This window comes from Sporothrix brasiliensis, assembly GCF_000820605.1.
Source record: "Sporothrix brasiliensis 5110 chromosome Unknown Cont14, whole genome shotgun sequence".
Taxonomy (NCBI): Eukaryota; Fungi; Ascomycota; class Sordariomycetes; order Ophiostomatales; family Ophiostomataceae; genus Sporothrix; species Sporothrix brasiliensis.
In genome coordinates, this window is record NW_024467133.1 from 432,345 (window position 1) to 448,128 (window position 15,784).

The 15,784-nt window shown below is 53.8% G+C and overlaps 3 protein-coding genes and 1 non-coding gene across 4 annotated transcripts; 1 reads left to right on the forward strand and 3 right to left on the reverse strand.

Annotated features, from left to right (window-relative positions):
• Positions 1–1,085: 1,085 nt before the first annotated feature.
• SPBR_03595 (uncharacterized protein) lies at positions 1,086–3,921 on the reverse strand (the record flags this gene model as incomplete). Its single annotated transcript, XM_040761885.1, has 2 exons — positions 1,086–3,397; positions 3,498–3,921. 2 exons carry the CDS (start codon positions 3,919–3,921, stop codon positions 1,086–1,088), a joined length of 2,736 nt encoding a protein of 911 aa, XP_040622805.1.
• Positions 3,922–10,767: 6,846 nt separating this feature from the next.
• Positions 10,768–11,334, forward strand: SPBR_03861 (small nuclear ribonucleoprotein sm d2; the record flags this gene model as incomplete). Its single annotated transcript, XM_040762151.1, has 3 exons — positions 10,768–10,940; positions 11,007–11,181; positions 11,251–11,334. The coding sequence occupies 3 exons, from the start codon at positions 10,768–10,770 to the stop codon at positions 11,332–11,334; spliced, it is 432 nt and encodes a 143-aa protein (XP_040622806.1).
• Positions 11,335–11,888: 554 nt separating this feature from the next.
• Positions 11,889–11,961, reverse strand: SPBR_09470. The gene has a single exon. It is a non-coding gene; the product is annotated as a tRNA-Lys (tRNA).
• A 359-nt stretch (positions 11,962–12,320) lies between these two features.
• Positions 12,321–14,898, reverse strand: SPBR_03608 (threonyl-tRNA synthetase; the record flags this gene model as incomplete). The annotated part of the gene is made up of 4 exons (XM_040761898.1): positions 12,321–12,526; positions 12,599–13,573; positions 13,647–13,694; positions 13,779–14,898. 4 exons carry the CDS (start codon positions 14,896–14,898, stop codon positions 12,321–12,323), a joined length of 2,349 nt encoding a protein of 782 aa, XP_040622807.1.
• Between the last annotated feature and the right edge of the window lie 886 nt (positions 14,899–15,784).

The window sequence follows — 15,784 nt, forward strand, 5'->3', positions numbered from 1 at the left end:
AAAACAATGTGTTTTATCGAATAGAATCGGATGCCCGGGCTAGACAAAGTGGAGGATCAAAAAAAGATTCCATGTTAGAAGGGTGTGTGCATATGGGATGCATACCTGGGGCTGGCATTTGCTGTTTCTTATTGTTCTATGTTTTATTATTTGTTTTTATTTTACTTTCTGTCTTTTTATCGTTTATTCACGCGTGCATGCACGGCGCGGCCTCAAGGACGAGGACCCGGTCAAGGACGACTGGTGTTTTATTGCGTGAGTCTTTTTTCTTTGATCTTTTTCATTCTACATTCGAGGTTCTGTCATATTCTTGTATGTTTGGTAACCCATATTCGGGACGGTAGTGCTTCGAGCCTACCAACCTTTGTACCAAAAACAACAAAGGGGCTGGTTTGATTTGATACAAAACAATTGACAGAACACGATACTCCTCAACCGGGACATTGTAGTCAAAATATCTCAAGCAATTACAGAGTACGACATGCAGTGTTTCAAATATCATGGTAGGGAGAAGCTTTTGTCAGGTGGCGTAACGACGTGATAGTATTAAAAGCAGGACAAAGTAAAGTGCCACTGCTGTGTTTCTTCCAAGAAACAAAGGATGCCTGATAAAAGGTGACCAATAACCGATAACCAATAACCAGACTACCAATAATCTCAAAATACCAAATAGTAAATCGGAACAAAAAAAGAGAGACGTCGCAAATGGGGTATACAGAAAATGCCCCAAACCAGAGAAGCGATGTGCTTTGCTCTAATTTATTTTCTCCGTTTTGTCCGTTCCGAGGACGAAAAATACCGAAAACATATGCAAAGGAGCCAAAAACAATTAACGCCGGGTATGAATGCCGTCCTGGTCCGCCAACCCAAATGGGCAGGTCTATCTGTACACGTCCTCTTTCGCCTTTCATATGCATTGTATCTGAAAACATAGTCTCCAAATCATTAAAGCAGGAAGCAGTCGACGCTTGTGCGTCGAGCCATATTCCTGTCGTCGTATTATCATTCGGTAGCCCACATGTACCCTTGATCGTGCCAAGACAAAAAATCAACAGCAACACGAGGGGAGCCACGTCGTCGTTCTCTTAAACCGCCAGTGTTGATGTGTGAAGGTGGTCGGTGGTAAGACCCAGGTCATCGTCGTTCTGCTTCTGCGCGTCCGCCGGAGCCTCGTCAAAGGCAGCATCAGGGCGCGGCGTCTGCGGCTCCCGGTCGGAGTCGTCAATCGACGACGTCGTGGGCTCAGAAGCATTGGGAATGGAGGATAGGGCCTCGGCATCGTCGACCGTGTTCGTCTTCTCCGCGACAGTCGTGTCAGCGGCAGACTCATAAGCAGACGTGGTCACAGAGGACTCGTTCTCCACGGCGTTGACAGGAACGGCAAGAGCAACAGGCGTGCGCTTCATAGCCGACTCCGCCAACCCAGCAACTGGCTTCGTATTCGCGACGTCGGGTGACTCGGCGCGGACATCAGACGTCACGCTGCTCTGAAACGAGCTGCGCAAGGGGCTGCCGATGGCAGAGAGGTCGCCATACTCGCTCTTGCTAGCTCTCGACGTCCGGGCGGGGCTTCGCAGCGGCAGGGGCGGCGCAACGCGCTTGGGGATGTTCACGAGTGCGCCCTTGGCTTGGATGACCTGGGCGACCTGCGTGGCCATCTGTGCGGGTGCAACACGAACCGGCCGCACAGTAGTCGACGCGACTTCGAAAATAACTGGCTCCTCCTCCATGTCGTCATCGTCCAAGTCGTCGTCGCCATCGTCGAAATCAGCGGCATCGTCCAGCGTTTCGTTGCCGCCGTCGTCGCCAAAGCCGTCAGTCTCCTCGTCCTCGTCGTCAGCATCCTCGTTCCGCTCATCCTCCACAAAGTGACTGGTCGCCGGGGTCGCGGCACCATCAGACAGCTGCTCGTCAGTTTCGATACCGCGGTCGACCTTGAGGTACTTTGAATTCGTTGTGTCTGCGGCGGAGTCGGTCATAACAGCATCAGGAACAGGAACTGGACGGTGCCTTGGCGGCAGAGCCGGCGGGGCATTGGACATGGCCAGTCCGGTCGAGTGCTCCTCAGGCGCGGCGAGCCGCTCGACGGGTTGCTCGACGGGTTGCTCGACGGGTTGCTCGACGGGTTGCTCGACGGGTGTGGCATGCACAGACAGTTCTGGGACGGGGGAGGGGACATTCCTTGCCAAGCTGTTGCGGATGTTGTCGTGGTTCGCTTGAGCATCTTTGCCGTCGTCGGAGTGGGTGGGACTGAGAGAGGTGTCTGGGGTTCCGGTGACGTCGTTCGTCTGTGTACAAGCATCAGTCATTGATGTAGCTTGTGTACGGGTGGACATGTAGCTTGTCCGGTTGTTGCCGTGCTCCAGGGCGGCGACATCGGCGCTCTGGCGGCTGAAACGAGAAGCAAACATAGGACTGGTGGGACTTGCGTTGTTGTTGTAATCAAACTGATGGCTTGAAGGCCGGTGTTTGGAACCGGCTTCACGAATCTCCAAGCCGGCCATCTCCAGGGCAATGATGCCAAAGGGGTCTGGGTCGGCGGCGTCGGGTATGCCAAACGTGGCGGAGTTCGGGGAGGACGGGGTCAGGATACCCGGGGTGTCGGCAATATCGGCGTCGCCCGGAGCCGGCTGCTGCGACAGACGGTCCATAGTGGCCGTGTCAAAGTCAATTCGACCCTCGGCGGCCTTGATGGCCTCGAAGAGCGGGAGGATTTCGGGGATGGATTTGCGGACATTGCCCGCGAGAATGTCAAGGATGTCAATAGGCTGCGAGCCATTGCCGGCGCCGTCTTCGGAGTAGAAGCGCTCGTTCTCGTTGGATCGCTCCGTGACGAGGGAGCCGGCGAGCTGCGCCGGGCTGTGGCGTCCGCGTGCCTTGAGGTACGTTAACACAGTATTTCCGAGCTCATGGTTCAACCGCACATCGTTTTCCAACAAGCCCATCGTGACGAGCGGCCCAACAGTCAGTGGGATGTCGGTGCCCAGGGTGAGGCGTGGCCGCGTAAACAGCTCTAGCGCGGCGACGCTATTGATGACCAAGACACAGTCGTAGATATCGACGCCCATCATGAAGGCGACCGTCGAAGTGTGCAAGAGAATGCCCGACGGCGGCGACCAGGTGCCGTCGGCCTTGCGGGCGATGAGAATGCCAGAGCCGCCCGAGCCGGACATCCAGAGACCCGAGCGCATGCAGGAGAAAATGGCGAGGCCCACGGCCTCTTGGATGATGCGAGGTGGAATCTTCCTCTTGGCGGGCGTCAGGCCACTCGTGGGCGACATGGGCGGCGCATCGCCCGAACGCCTTGGCGGTAAGCGCGGGGATGTGAGGCTGTTCATGCTTGCACGATTTGTCGGGCTGGCTGGTGCGGCGTCGGCCTCATCGAGAAAACCATCGGCTGGGGATTGTTAGCACTGGGACCGGCGCAAGAAGAGAAGAGCAAGGAAAGAAAGATTGAGCAAGGTTGTAAAATCAAAAAGGGCGCCTCAACAACATACTGCAGAACGACTTGAGGATGCGCGCCGCCTTTTCACACTCGCGATCGAGCGCCGAAGGCCAGTACGCTTCGCGGCCCATCTGGCCGGAGAGCGAAGGCGTGGCGGCAGCATTGGCGATACTGGGCGAGACGGTCAGCGTCTTGTGGCCGCCGATGCGGTCGGCCCAGCTGAACACTTTGGCAAAGCCGCGGCCATTGCGCAGCTGTGTGCTGTTGCTGCTGTTCCGGTTGTTGTTGGCGTTGCTAATGCTGCTGCTGGTGCTGCTGCGGTTGTTGTTAAGGCTGAAGCCGGTGCTGTTGGCGGCTGCGTTTGATGCTGCCGCTGTAGTGTTCCCGCCGGTATTGCTTGTGTTGCCGGGATTGGATGCGCCATCAGCCGCCTTGGCCCTGTCCCAGCTCGGGAGCAAAGAGGAAACGCGCTGCATGGCGGGCAGCAATGCAGCGGGCTGCGTCCTCTTTGCTTTGTCCGGTGGTTGTGCTCTCGGATCTTGGGTAGACCTGACGAAGTGAGCCCGGTTTGCCTGCAGCCGCGGGTGCGTCGGTGGGAGGTTTGCAAACGCTGCTCAAGTAGGTAACAGAACAGGCGACGAAGACGGAGAACGCTCGGCTGGGGACAAGAGACGGTAGAAGAGAAGAACGACACGAGTGGAAAGCGACAGGGTAGAAGGAGGAATAAGAAGGAGGCGGGAGGAAGATGAGGCGGATAAGAAATGAAGAGGAAAGAAGAAAAGGAAACCTGACGATACAATCAGAGAGACACAGGCACCGCAGGAAAAGATAGAATAGAAAAACGAGGAGACAGGGTAGAGCCAAAAAGCAAAGCCCACGCCCAGATGACGGAAGAAAGGTGAGTGAGAAGTGACAGGTGGAGCGCTAGGTTGTCTAGGTTTGAGAAACTTTAGTTTGGTAGGTTGCAGGGATCGCCCAGTAATAAGTGCGTCGAGGCCCTTGAAGCGGCGGCGGCGGAGGCGGCGGCGGATGGACTATAGGGAATGCGAGAGGGTGGGCGGTCTCGGTGCAGCAGGCCACCACAAGGTTGCTCTCCATCTGCAAGTCGATCTTGCCGTACGACGGGTGACGTACTCAGTGCACAGCACTGTATCTTGGTAAATTGCAGCTGCTTTTCTTTTCTCTCTTTCTTTCTCTTCCCCTTGTCTTTATCGACGTTCGTCTCTTTCGACAGTTGCCGAAAGGTTGTGTTTCGTGGGCTCAATGGCGCATTAGAGCTGGTGAGAAGCAAGCGACGATGTGAGAGAGGAGGCAAAGAGGGGGTCGAGCGCGAAGATACCCGGCGACCGAAAAGAGCAGAACACTAGAGACATAACACAGTGCGGAACATATGCATGCTTGCTAATCTCGCGGGCTAGCAAAGAGGTTCCTTTTCTTTGGTCTTTGGGAATTTGGGGGCGCCCCGTATTGTTGCTTTTTCTGTCCGTTTCTGACCTTGGACTCCCCTTCAGCCCAGTCCGCTTTCGCTGAGACTTCTTCGACTGTTTTTGTCGTTTACTTTCTACTTTGTCGTTTTGTTGCGTCGTATGTCTAGAATGGGGCCCACTTGGTGCGCGTGATGGATGGTTGGAATGGCAGCTGGTTGGTCCTGTAGGTGTGCGAAAAGAGAGGAACCTGCAGACGGTGCCGTCGAGACGCTTTTGGTGCTTTGGGTGCTCTGGTGCAGTTGAATTGAGAGCAAAGGGCCAACGGCGGAATGAAACTAAAATAGAGACGGGGTGTATACTTGTTTGAAGGGGTGCGTAAAAGGGCACACCCAACAGGGGCGGAAAAAGAGGCTGAAAAGATGTGGGGAACAGGAGAGAAAAGGAGACTGGGGGAGGATGCAATAAAAGTAAAGAGGAGGCAAAGGGAACACGACAGAAGCAGAAAGAGCGGACCGGAGGGAATGACGAATGCAGCAACGACAAAGGGAAGGAAGGAATGGACGACGAGTGGTGACGCGTGGGATAATGGAAGCAGCAAACGAGGGCAGCTGCTAGCAAACCGGGCAGGCGCATGGGGCAGAACAGGACGTGCACCTGCCCCCATCTTGTCCTTTTGCGCCATTGCCCATGGAGATCCACTTTGGGGTTTACACAAGAGAAGCAAGGAAAGAGCAACTGTTGCAATTGCAACACTGCAGTTGCAACTTCCAACGAAGGCGAAAGAACCAGACAATCAACAGCGCATATACACGGAAAGCGGCAGCACACAACGACTCCTTGCCGCCGCGTGTTGTTATCGAAAGGGCGGGGTGCAATGGGGGCAGCATTGGGCCTGTGCGTTTGGTGCCTCCCCGTGCCTTACGTAGTGTGCGACGCGCAGACTCGTATTCCAACTGTCATAGAGCAAGTTATGTGACCTGAATAAGGCACCGCGCAGGCAGGAGCGATCGCGGGCGGCGGTACGGAAGGTACTTGCAACCCAAAGTGGAGGAACGCTAAAAAGGGGAGCAACAGACATCGCAACTTCGATCTGAGATGCAACACCTGAGAGTGCTTCTTCATTTTCAAAGGCAAGCAAGATACATACGACACACACAAAGTGAATAGCCCCGTCAATGTACTGTACATCGGCATCCTTTCCCCGCTGCAATGTCCGTCGCTGAGCACCACTTGATACATCGCCTTCCGCATGCAAGCCGAACCAATCGCGGAAGGGAGACCATTAGACAGTAAGTGTCCAAGACACGCAAGCTGAAGATACGTTGGTTGTCTCGGTTCGGTTGTAGAGGCGATGTTGGTAGAAAGAGGGACCGGTAGAAAAGAAAGCGCAAACAGAGTGACAACATGGGTTAGGAAAGGAAATCATACGAAGCATACAAGTCATGCATCAACAGCCAGAAGGCAGGTTCTTGTCCTGCTTTGATTCGTTCCTTTTCGTTTTTTTCTACTGCTCTTGCTACGGCATTCCAATTTATTCCGTCAAAGGCGCATGCCCATACTCCGTCACCGTGCATGCTCCAAACGCAAGCACTGAGAAGGTGTGCATCCCAATCCCGGCAACAGTCGAAAAAGGGGACCTGTTCCTGAATATACTGCCGTCTTTTGTCGCCTTTGATAGGATAAAGTTAATTGCCCGCTCTGCTTTTCTTGCTTTAATGCCGAAATGACTGGCGCGCGGATAGCTTTCAAACAAGGAGTCGCAATCTACTGTGTATTCCTGTCCATGCGGGCCTCTTGCACGTCTGCAACCTCCTGTGGGTCGATATTAACATATATGTAGGCACTTTTGTCAAAACTGTCGATCGCTGCGGGAGGCTGCCGGATGCGCAGACAGTGTGTATGGTGTGGGAGGGGGAACAGACAGGGCTGACCCCGGGCACGGGAAAACGTGTGAATACATGGGTGGTGCACAGGTTAAGATATCTTACTAATTTGCACTTGCAATGTCAAAATGATGCGTAGGTTGTCGTTCTGAAGGTTGCCGTTTCAGTTTGTTTTCATTGATCACTTTCGGTTTACCTGCCCTTCCTCCCAAAGGTGTTGAGTGCTGAGTCAAAGCGAGACAAGAAACGATTGATACAGAGACAAAGCAAGACAGTAGACGATCCTATCCTAAAGCGAACAAAATTGGGCTCCAAAAGGGTATTTAACCATGTGGAAAGGCTCGACAGGCTCCGGACAGCAAGGCGTGGCATCAAACAGGTTTGGAATGCCAGGAACAACAGAAAGTACATGTCGCTGAATGGAATGGAGAACTCCAAGCATGCTACTTGTCTGCTCCGATCTTTGCGTGCTGAGCAAACGTGTCGGCGGGATATCGTGCACAATTCTCTGCGTGCTGGTAAATGCTTCGAAAGCCGCTCAATGCATGAGGTATACAACGGGCGGATTGATGCTTGCTTATTTCCCCGCTATATTGGGACGGCGAAGACGATGTATGCCGCTCCAGGCCAAAACAGGTGAACTTCCACCACTGTGGCTGATGGGTGAGCATTTTATTCTTCTTGCTCGCAGAAGAAGGAGTGGAAAGGTGTGTGGGTATAATTGCCAAGCATACTTTACTCCGCAGGTTCCCGGACCATTGCGGAGCGTGCCAACTCCGTAGATCTGCCGTCCGAAGCTGAAGTGGCCTAAACCATGGAAAGAGGGCAAGCTGTGGCCTCACAATCGAAGAGAATTTTGCAATTTCACGATGCGAGCTCAGCTACATCCAAGTTCGGTCTTGGTCTGGTTGAAACTTGAGTTTTTATACCATCTTTGGAATGGCTCTCGACGTATTCGATATACTACATGCTCGTCCACTTGGGCCACTTTATCACATCGGGTTGTTTTAAACGAGAAAAGTAAGATTACGGGCGTGCGTCCAAGCGACCAGCGGCAGACAGGAACTTGAAAACGTGTGGTACACGAGTCCCGAGCAAGTTGAAGGAGTACACCATCACAACCACAATTTATTTTTTTAAAAAAGACTCCCATATTTCAACGACCAAATGATATTTTCTCCCTGATCTTGTTAGTAACACAAAGCAAACTGCAAGGACAGACGATGAACTCCAATGGTAACTAACCGGACGACAAAGTCAAGAAATTAACAGATCTAAGAGAAAAGAATCCATTTGGCACATCGATCGACCCTGTTTTTCTGTGATCTTCCTTCCGATCGTAAACAGGGGGTGTGCAAAAGCCAAGTCTCCTTTTACTAGGCAGGTTTTCAGGGGTTCATCCAGCTAGCAAAAAGGAGGAACAATGAAAGAAATTCCATGTGCGCGGCGCTGTTAAGAACAGCTCCAGTCGAAGTAAATAGGGCCATTCGTCACATTAACAACAGATGCAAAAACGTATGACGAGCAGAGCCAGCGAAAAAAAAACGAAAAAAAACGACTTTGGATAATCACAACAAACAAGCAGGGACAAATTAAAGTGCATGCAGGGGAGTAGCTACAAGTCCCAGCCGGCTAGCGAATTCGGGGTCGAACTGATGAGCAGATGTGCTGCCAGGATACGACAGGAAAATAGGTGAGAGATCGGCAAATATTGAAAATTGATCGAGGCATCGCGTCGTTTAACTCTCTACACGAACGGGGGGCATCCCTGGCGAGCTGAAAGGCGACAATTGCACCAAGGCGCTGGGAACCGCTGCTGGGAACGACGCCAATTACGGCGTTGATTGTAGCCATGCCACCATAAAAAAGCACTGCAACAAAAGAAGCCTTGGTTGCGATCGACAACCGGTGCATGCAACGAACAATATTCTCGGCGTCGGTAGACATCGAAGTGGGTTTTTATTTTTCACAGGCTAGATTTTGCATTTTCAAAAGACGGACACGTAACTCGAGAACAAACTCGCGGGGAAGGAGGCGCACGAATGGGCAAAGTGACAGTTTCGTCCAAGGTCCCCAGGTCAGTGGACTAGTCAGGAACAGAGGCCATGGAATGGGCCGGTTGTGACGAGCCGGCGTCGGTCGGGCAAACTTGAACGTGACAGGTTGTACGTCGTACAAGGGCGAGAGGCATATGACAAGAAACGAGGACGTAGCAGTCTGTGCGACCGCGCTGGTTAAGCCGACGGTGAGATCTTGAGGGTTTTCTCCGTGGGCACAAACGGGGAACGGAACGATACAACAACGACGTCCCTTGCACATCGACAAAGACCAAAGAAAAAGGAGCCTTGGCCACCACGTCCGTTGCCGCCTGTCTCTCCCTACCTCACGAGCTCACCATCCCGTCTGCAGCGCGGCGCCCTTTTGACTCCCTTGCGCCAATGCTTAATTTAGGACTCGTACGAGAGGGACTTGTATCAAGATAATTTCGTTTTTTTTGGTGCATGTTGCAACCTCCCGTTTGCCCCTTGCAGCGGGAATGTTCAGACGAAATAGATCCGGCGGAAATCAAGAAAGTCTGCCACTAAAATGTCTCAGTCACGTATAGTCCGAACGGTTAAAGGAAATTACGAGGCAGAAGAAGCAAAACACAAATGAGCAACCACAGCGTTCGTTTGCTTTTTCTACTTGTTTTGTTTTCTACGATCTTGGCCTTTAATTTTGCGTGTGTTTTTTTGTCTTTGTCGCGAACTGTCCTCCGCCGTCCTTTTCTACCATTTGCATTCTCACTGTGCACAACTCTGGCGATCGACAGCTAAATAGAAAGAGACGGAAAACAGCGGCCTGGTCAAAGAAAAGGCACGAGAGACGACGAGGGGACGTGTTTACAGGTGCCATGCTTTGTGCTGTTCTGCTAATTTCGCTCTAGCTCCTGGTTTGAGTCTGTTTCTCTTTACTTCGTGTTGCGGTCCTGACAGACTCTCCGCGCTGTCTCCTGTATTTTTCATCGCCCACGTTGTCTTGTGTCGTTCCCCTGAAACCCGGGCGTCAAAGATGGCAGTGTCCTCGACCATGACCATGTCCCCGTCAACGCATAGCCATGGAGCTGAATATCGGAGAAAAAGCAATTACCTCCCATGGAGTAAGGATGTGCCCCTTCACCGCACCATCATGAGATATCCTGGTGCTGAAAAGACAACCTTGACCTTGCATCAGAGTTGCCTTGTCCATGCAACTTCGGAGCTGTCTAATGAACAGGAAAGTTTACGTTTTGTAGGATTCATATATGTTTAAACTCATCAATTCTTTATTTTATTTTATTTATTTTAATTTTATTTTAATTTTTGAATTTTTGAATTTACGCAAATTATTCCGCACTCAATGGTGACAACCCCAGCCATTGAATAACATCCACACCACAAAGTGTATTGATCGCCTTCATACAAAAAAGCCAACTGTCATCCACCAGTAAATTAAGCATCTCGCGTTGCGCATAGAAGAAGATGATACCAGACCTGGTTCCTTGTAAAAGCCCAAAAATAAATCGTGGGACATGTACTCGGGCTGAGATCGCTTCAGGAAGGCGGTTAGCGCTTTTTCTGCCGGGCGGTGTAGGACAAGTATTGTCTATACCTGAAAATTGAGGCTGGACGTGCCGCCAAAGCTTGGGGCTGCGGATGGGGCCCAATGGGAGTAGGTCACTGCAAGGCTTTGTCAACCTCCTCTGTAAAAAAGTATGAGAGAAGGCAGGCGACCAGCGACCAACGACGAAGCTCACCCGACCACGCATCGTGACGACTAGAGCAACGACCACGACGAGCCCAGCGACCCTGCGACCATTTTCTTTGCTCTTAAGCTCGCGCGACTGCCATCATCTCCCCGAATTGAAGACGCGGCCGACACTCGTCTCCCTTCGTCGGACTCGAATCGCGCTTGGACGCGCTGCAAAACGCTTCAACCAGTCCCTTCACCACCGCCTTTTCCCTCACCCGATATCTCCTATACGCGACCCAGCATGGCCGACGTCAACATCCAGTATGTCCCTCCGAAGCCCCGACCGTATGGAGGATTTGGAACCCCCTCGCCGACGCGTGCCGAGAGGGGCAAACAGCCGCTGACCATCTTTCTTCTCTTTTTCTTCTTCTTTTCCAACAGAGAACTCCTCCAGAAGCCTCGCAACGAGTGCACGTACGTACATCCCCCAATGCTTCCTATACGCCACGACGAACGGACGCCATGCTAACACCTGGCCAGGGAATACGAGATTGCACAGCTCGAGCAGTGGGAGTTTAGCAATGGCCCATTGTCCATCCTGCAGACCGCCGTCCGCACCCACTCCCAGGTCCTCATCAGCATCCGCTCGAACCGCAAGCTGCTGGCCCGCGTCAAGGCCTTTGACCGGCACTGCAACATGATTCTGGAGAACGTGGTATGTTATGGTGTCCTTGGCCACTCGTGCGTCCCTGCCCCAAAACGCGCAGCTGCTAACCCGACATAGAAAGAGATGTGGACAGAGACGCCGATAACCAACGGAAAGAAGGGCCGGCCCGTCAACAAGGACCGGTTCATTAGCAAGATGTAAGCCAACTTCGACGACCGCGGGACAGGACGAGGTGGACACGTCGAGGCAGCAGCGATACTAACCTCCTGGTCTAGGTTCTTGCGGGGAGACAGCGTGATTCTTGTTCTGCTGAGCTGAGTGGGATGGCCAATGGGATGGAGCGGGACTGTTCTTTTACGTGCGCATTTGAATTCTTTTACTTTTTGGTTCTAAAACACTTTATTTGGGAAAAGACCTGGGGAAATTCCATATGTTCTGCTGTACGTTCTGCTGTTCTGCATTTGATGTCATAATTCATATTCATCCGCTTTGTTTCTGCAAAGAATGTGAGGTCTGCAAAGAGTGAGGCGAAGCATGATTGTGAGAAAATGTCATGATAGTACGTCCTAAGTGAACCGATCAAACGAGACTGGAATGTAGGATGGTAAGATGTGAGATTGAATTGTATTTACTTTTGATAAAAAGTGACCATTGTGTTGAGAGGATTTATTTCATTGAATCTGGCATGGCAAAAATGGCCAAAAATGATTGAGAATTCGAAATGGTGCTTCCGTGAAGAAGCGCATCAGGATTTGAGCCCGATGCGGGGGTCGAACCCGCAACCTTGAGATTAAGAGTCTCACGCTCTACCGATTGAGCTAACCGGGCGTTCGATCTCGTTATTGAAGGACGGGCTGGCCTTGTCGAGGTATGAGAAGGCGCTCTTCGGAGGGCCGGGCGGGGAAAGAGAAAACGATTTTAAAATAGTGGCAGATTTTTGTGTGGAAGGAATGATACCGATAGGCACGACGATGGAGGACCGAAGCACGAGTTTTGCGCCTGTGTCTTTGGGCCGTTGTGCCTTTCCATGGTCCCATGATCAGATCTTGTATCAAAACGGTCCATGCACTTGTTATTTTCCCAATGCCCTCAAAACCTCCAATACCCTCAAAGATAAAAAACACTAAATAAAAACCACCACGCTACATGCCACCTGTGCCTGTATATAATTTTGTACTCCCCAACCTTTAATTCTCTGCCTTCTCCGTCTTCTCCGTCTTCTCCTCTACCTTGGTCCCGACCTGGTCCGACAGGTCCATGTCCAGGCCCTTGTCCTCCCGCAGCTTCACCAGCCGCTCCACCACCTGGTCCAGTGACAGCGTCGTGAGGTCGCCCTTGGAGTCGCGGATGCGGATGCTGACGCTCCGGTCCTGCATTTCCTTGGAGCCGAGAACTACAAGGTGTTAGTAGGATGAATCGATTGTAGCCGGGGGGATGGAAGAAATAATAAGAACATGCGACCTACCAAAGATGTAGTTGTACTGCAGCACCTGGCCGTTGCGGATCTTCTTGTTCATGGTGTTGGCGCCGAGGTCCGAGTCGACGTAGAAGCCCTTGGCCTTGAGCACCTTGTGCACCTCGCGCACGTAGTCCTCGGCGTCCGCCATGACGGGCACCAGCAGGATCTGCCGCGGGCTCATCCAGAACGGCCACTTGCCGCCAAAGTGCTCGCTCAATGTGGCAATGAAGCGCTCGAAACTGCCCAGCACGGCACGGTGGATCATGACGGGGCGCGCGTAGCCCGGCGCCAGGGGCAGCACGACAGGGCCGCCCGCCGGGATGGCACCGTCGGCAGGAGCAGCCTCGGCAGAAGCGGCCTCGGCGGGAGCGGCCTCAGCAGCAGCGGGAGCCTCGGCCGGCCGCTCCGCAGGCGTCTCGTCAGCCTTGGCGGCGTCGGCAGGGTTGCTGCTGGCCGCCGACATGTAGCTCAGGTTGAACTGCTGCGGCAGCTGGAAGTCCAGCTGCACAGTGGCACACTGGTGCCACCGGCGCAGGGCGTCCATGATCTGGATGTCGACCTTGGGTCCGTAGAAGGCGCCATCGCCGGGGTTGAGCTCCCACTCGTCGCCGGTCTTCTCGGAGAACTCGTCGAGGGCCTTTTGCAGCGTGGCCTCGGCGCGGTTCCACGTGTCGATGTGGCCGAGGTACTGCTCGGGGCGCGTCGACAGCTTGAGGCGGAACTTCATGCCGAGCTTGCCGTAGACGGTCTGGAGGAAGTCGAACTGGTCGCGGATCTCCTCGCCGATCTGGTCCTCCTGGCAGAAAATGTGGGTATCGTCCTGGATGAAGCGGCGCACGCGCGTGAGTCCCGAGAGGGCGCCCGATGCCTCGTTGCGGTGGAGCACACCAAACTCAGCCATGCGGAGCGGCAGTTCGCGGTACGAGCGTTCTCTGGAGCCGAAGATGAGACAGTGGCCGGGGCAGTTCATGGGTTTTAATCCTGGGAGCTTGTTAGTGGCTGGACAGAAACGTGTACGTTGTGTTTTGGGAGGGGCTTCTTCGTTGGGACGTACCCCACTGCTGCTTCTCAATCTCGAGCGTGAACATGTCCTCCTGGTAGTCTGCAAGCGCGTGTTAGTGTTTTTTTGATTTTGCAATGTTCAATGCAGAGCAAACGCGCCACTTGGGGGCCGTCCTGTACGTACGCTGCCAGTGACCGGACGTGCGCCACAGGTCGGCGTTGAACATGTTGGGCGACATGACCTCGACGTAGTCGCGCTTGTGGTACTCGCTGACGATAAACGACTTGAGTGCGTTGAAGATGCGCATGCCGTGGGGCAGGAAAAACGGCGAGCCGGGCGACATCTTGTGGAAAAAGAAGAGCTCCTGGTCCTGGCCAATGCGCCGGTGGTCTTTCTTGGCGGCCTCCTCCAAAAACTTCATGTAGTCGGAGAGCAGCTTCTTGTCGGGGAACGAGATGCCGTACACGCGCTGCAGCGAATCGTTCTTGGCGTCGCCGAGGAAATACGACGCGCTGTGCTTGAGCACGGCAAACGCCTTGATGCGGCCGGTGTCGACGACGTGGGGGCCCAGGCACAGATCAATGAGCGGGCCGCAGCGGTAGACCGTGGTGGACGTGCCGTCGGGGATCTTGGAGTTGATGAGCACCTGCTTGTACTTGTTGAACTTGAACATCTCCAGCAGGTTGGCCTTGGTCATGACGAGGCGCTCAAAGGGCTGGCGCTCGCGGACAATGCCCTCCATGAGCGAGGCAATGCGCTTCTCGTCGTCGTCGGTGACGGCGCTGTGCGCGTTGGGCTTGCCCTCGCCGTCCTCGGCGGGCATGCCGAAATCGTAAAAGAACCCCTCGTCGGTGGGCGGGCCGAAGCAGAGGTGGCAGCCGAATGTCTTCTCGGCCGCCTCGCCCAGGATGTGGGCGCTCGAGTGCCAGTAGACACGCTTGGCCTCCTCGTCCTCAAAGTCGAGCAGCTCGACGTTGGCGCTGCCCTCAAAGGGGCGCATCAGATCCCACAAGGTGCCATTGACGCGCGAAATGACCGTGCGGTCGGCCAGGGACTTGCTGATGCCGCGGGCAATGTCGTAGGGCGTGGTCTCGTAGGACGTGCCGGCGATTTGGCGGCCGTCGGGCAGGGTGACGGTGATGGGCTCGCGGGGCTTGCTGGCGAGCTCGGCGTCGGCAGCGGCCTTGAGGCGGTCGTAGACAGCGATACGGTGCGGGATGAAGTCGAGGTTCGGCGGCGGGCCGGCGTCGGCCACGACCGGGACGACCTTGGGCGCCTTTACTTTCGGGGCCTTGGGAGGCATCGCAGCAGACGGGGGGGGGACGGTTGGGCGGGGGGGTGTCGAATAGGCGTGGGAGTGAAGGGACAACGCAGGGCCTTGGATGAGTATATAAAGGTCGACGAAGCAATAGACAGAGATCGTGAGATGTGTGAGTCACGGCCGGACAAGGCAAGAGCAAAGCAATGGCAGGGAAGGCGCGGCCGCTGAAGGGGTAAAGGAAAAGAAGGGGAAGGGCAGGTGCGCGGTAGGAACGGATAGGCTCAAAAAAAAAGCGGAAGGAACCACCTATGACTCGCTTCGCAGAAAGAACAGCCAACACACCCTTTTTCCGAAGGGCTGGCGGCAGTAATTTTTGGTGCGGGGCAATTTCAATGGGTGAAGGCTAGTCGTCTGGTAGACAGGAACGGGCGGGCGGGGCAGACAGTTATCTCTTAGCGTATGCGCACAGGGGCAGCGATACGAGAGGGGTGGGAAGCACAACAACACCGCATCCTTCCTAAAACGGCGGCAGCGTGAATACTGGGCACACCGCTCTTATGGGGATATAATTACCGCGACTCGAGTTTCAACGCATCCCCTTTGTTTGGGACGGATTGACGGATAGGGGTCAATGATATAGGACACCAAATGGGAACTCGACGCCGTATGAACCCGTATGAGTCAAACTTCACTTGGACGAATGTGGAAGTTGTACGACTCGTTTATTTTCTGTAGTCTTTTCGGACATCATACACTTGTCTGTTCTCGTTTATTTTGTTATATGAACCACGTCTCTGGAAGACAGATCTCGACCGTCTCTATGATCAGAAGGTCCATCTCGTTCATGACGAGGTCGTCTAGAAGTGACGGGAATGCAATTTGCAATGCCAGACGGAGAAAAGCCAGCTATACCGACTCCGCAGAACAA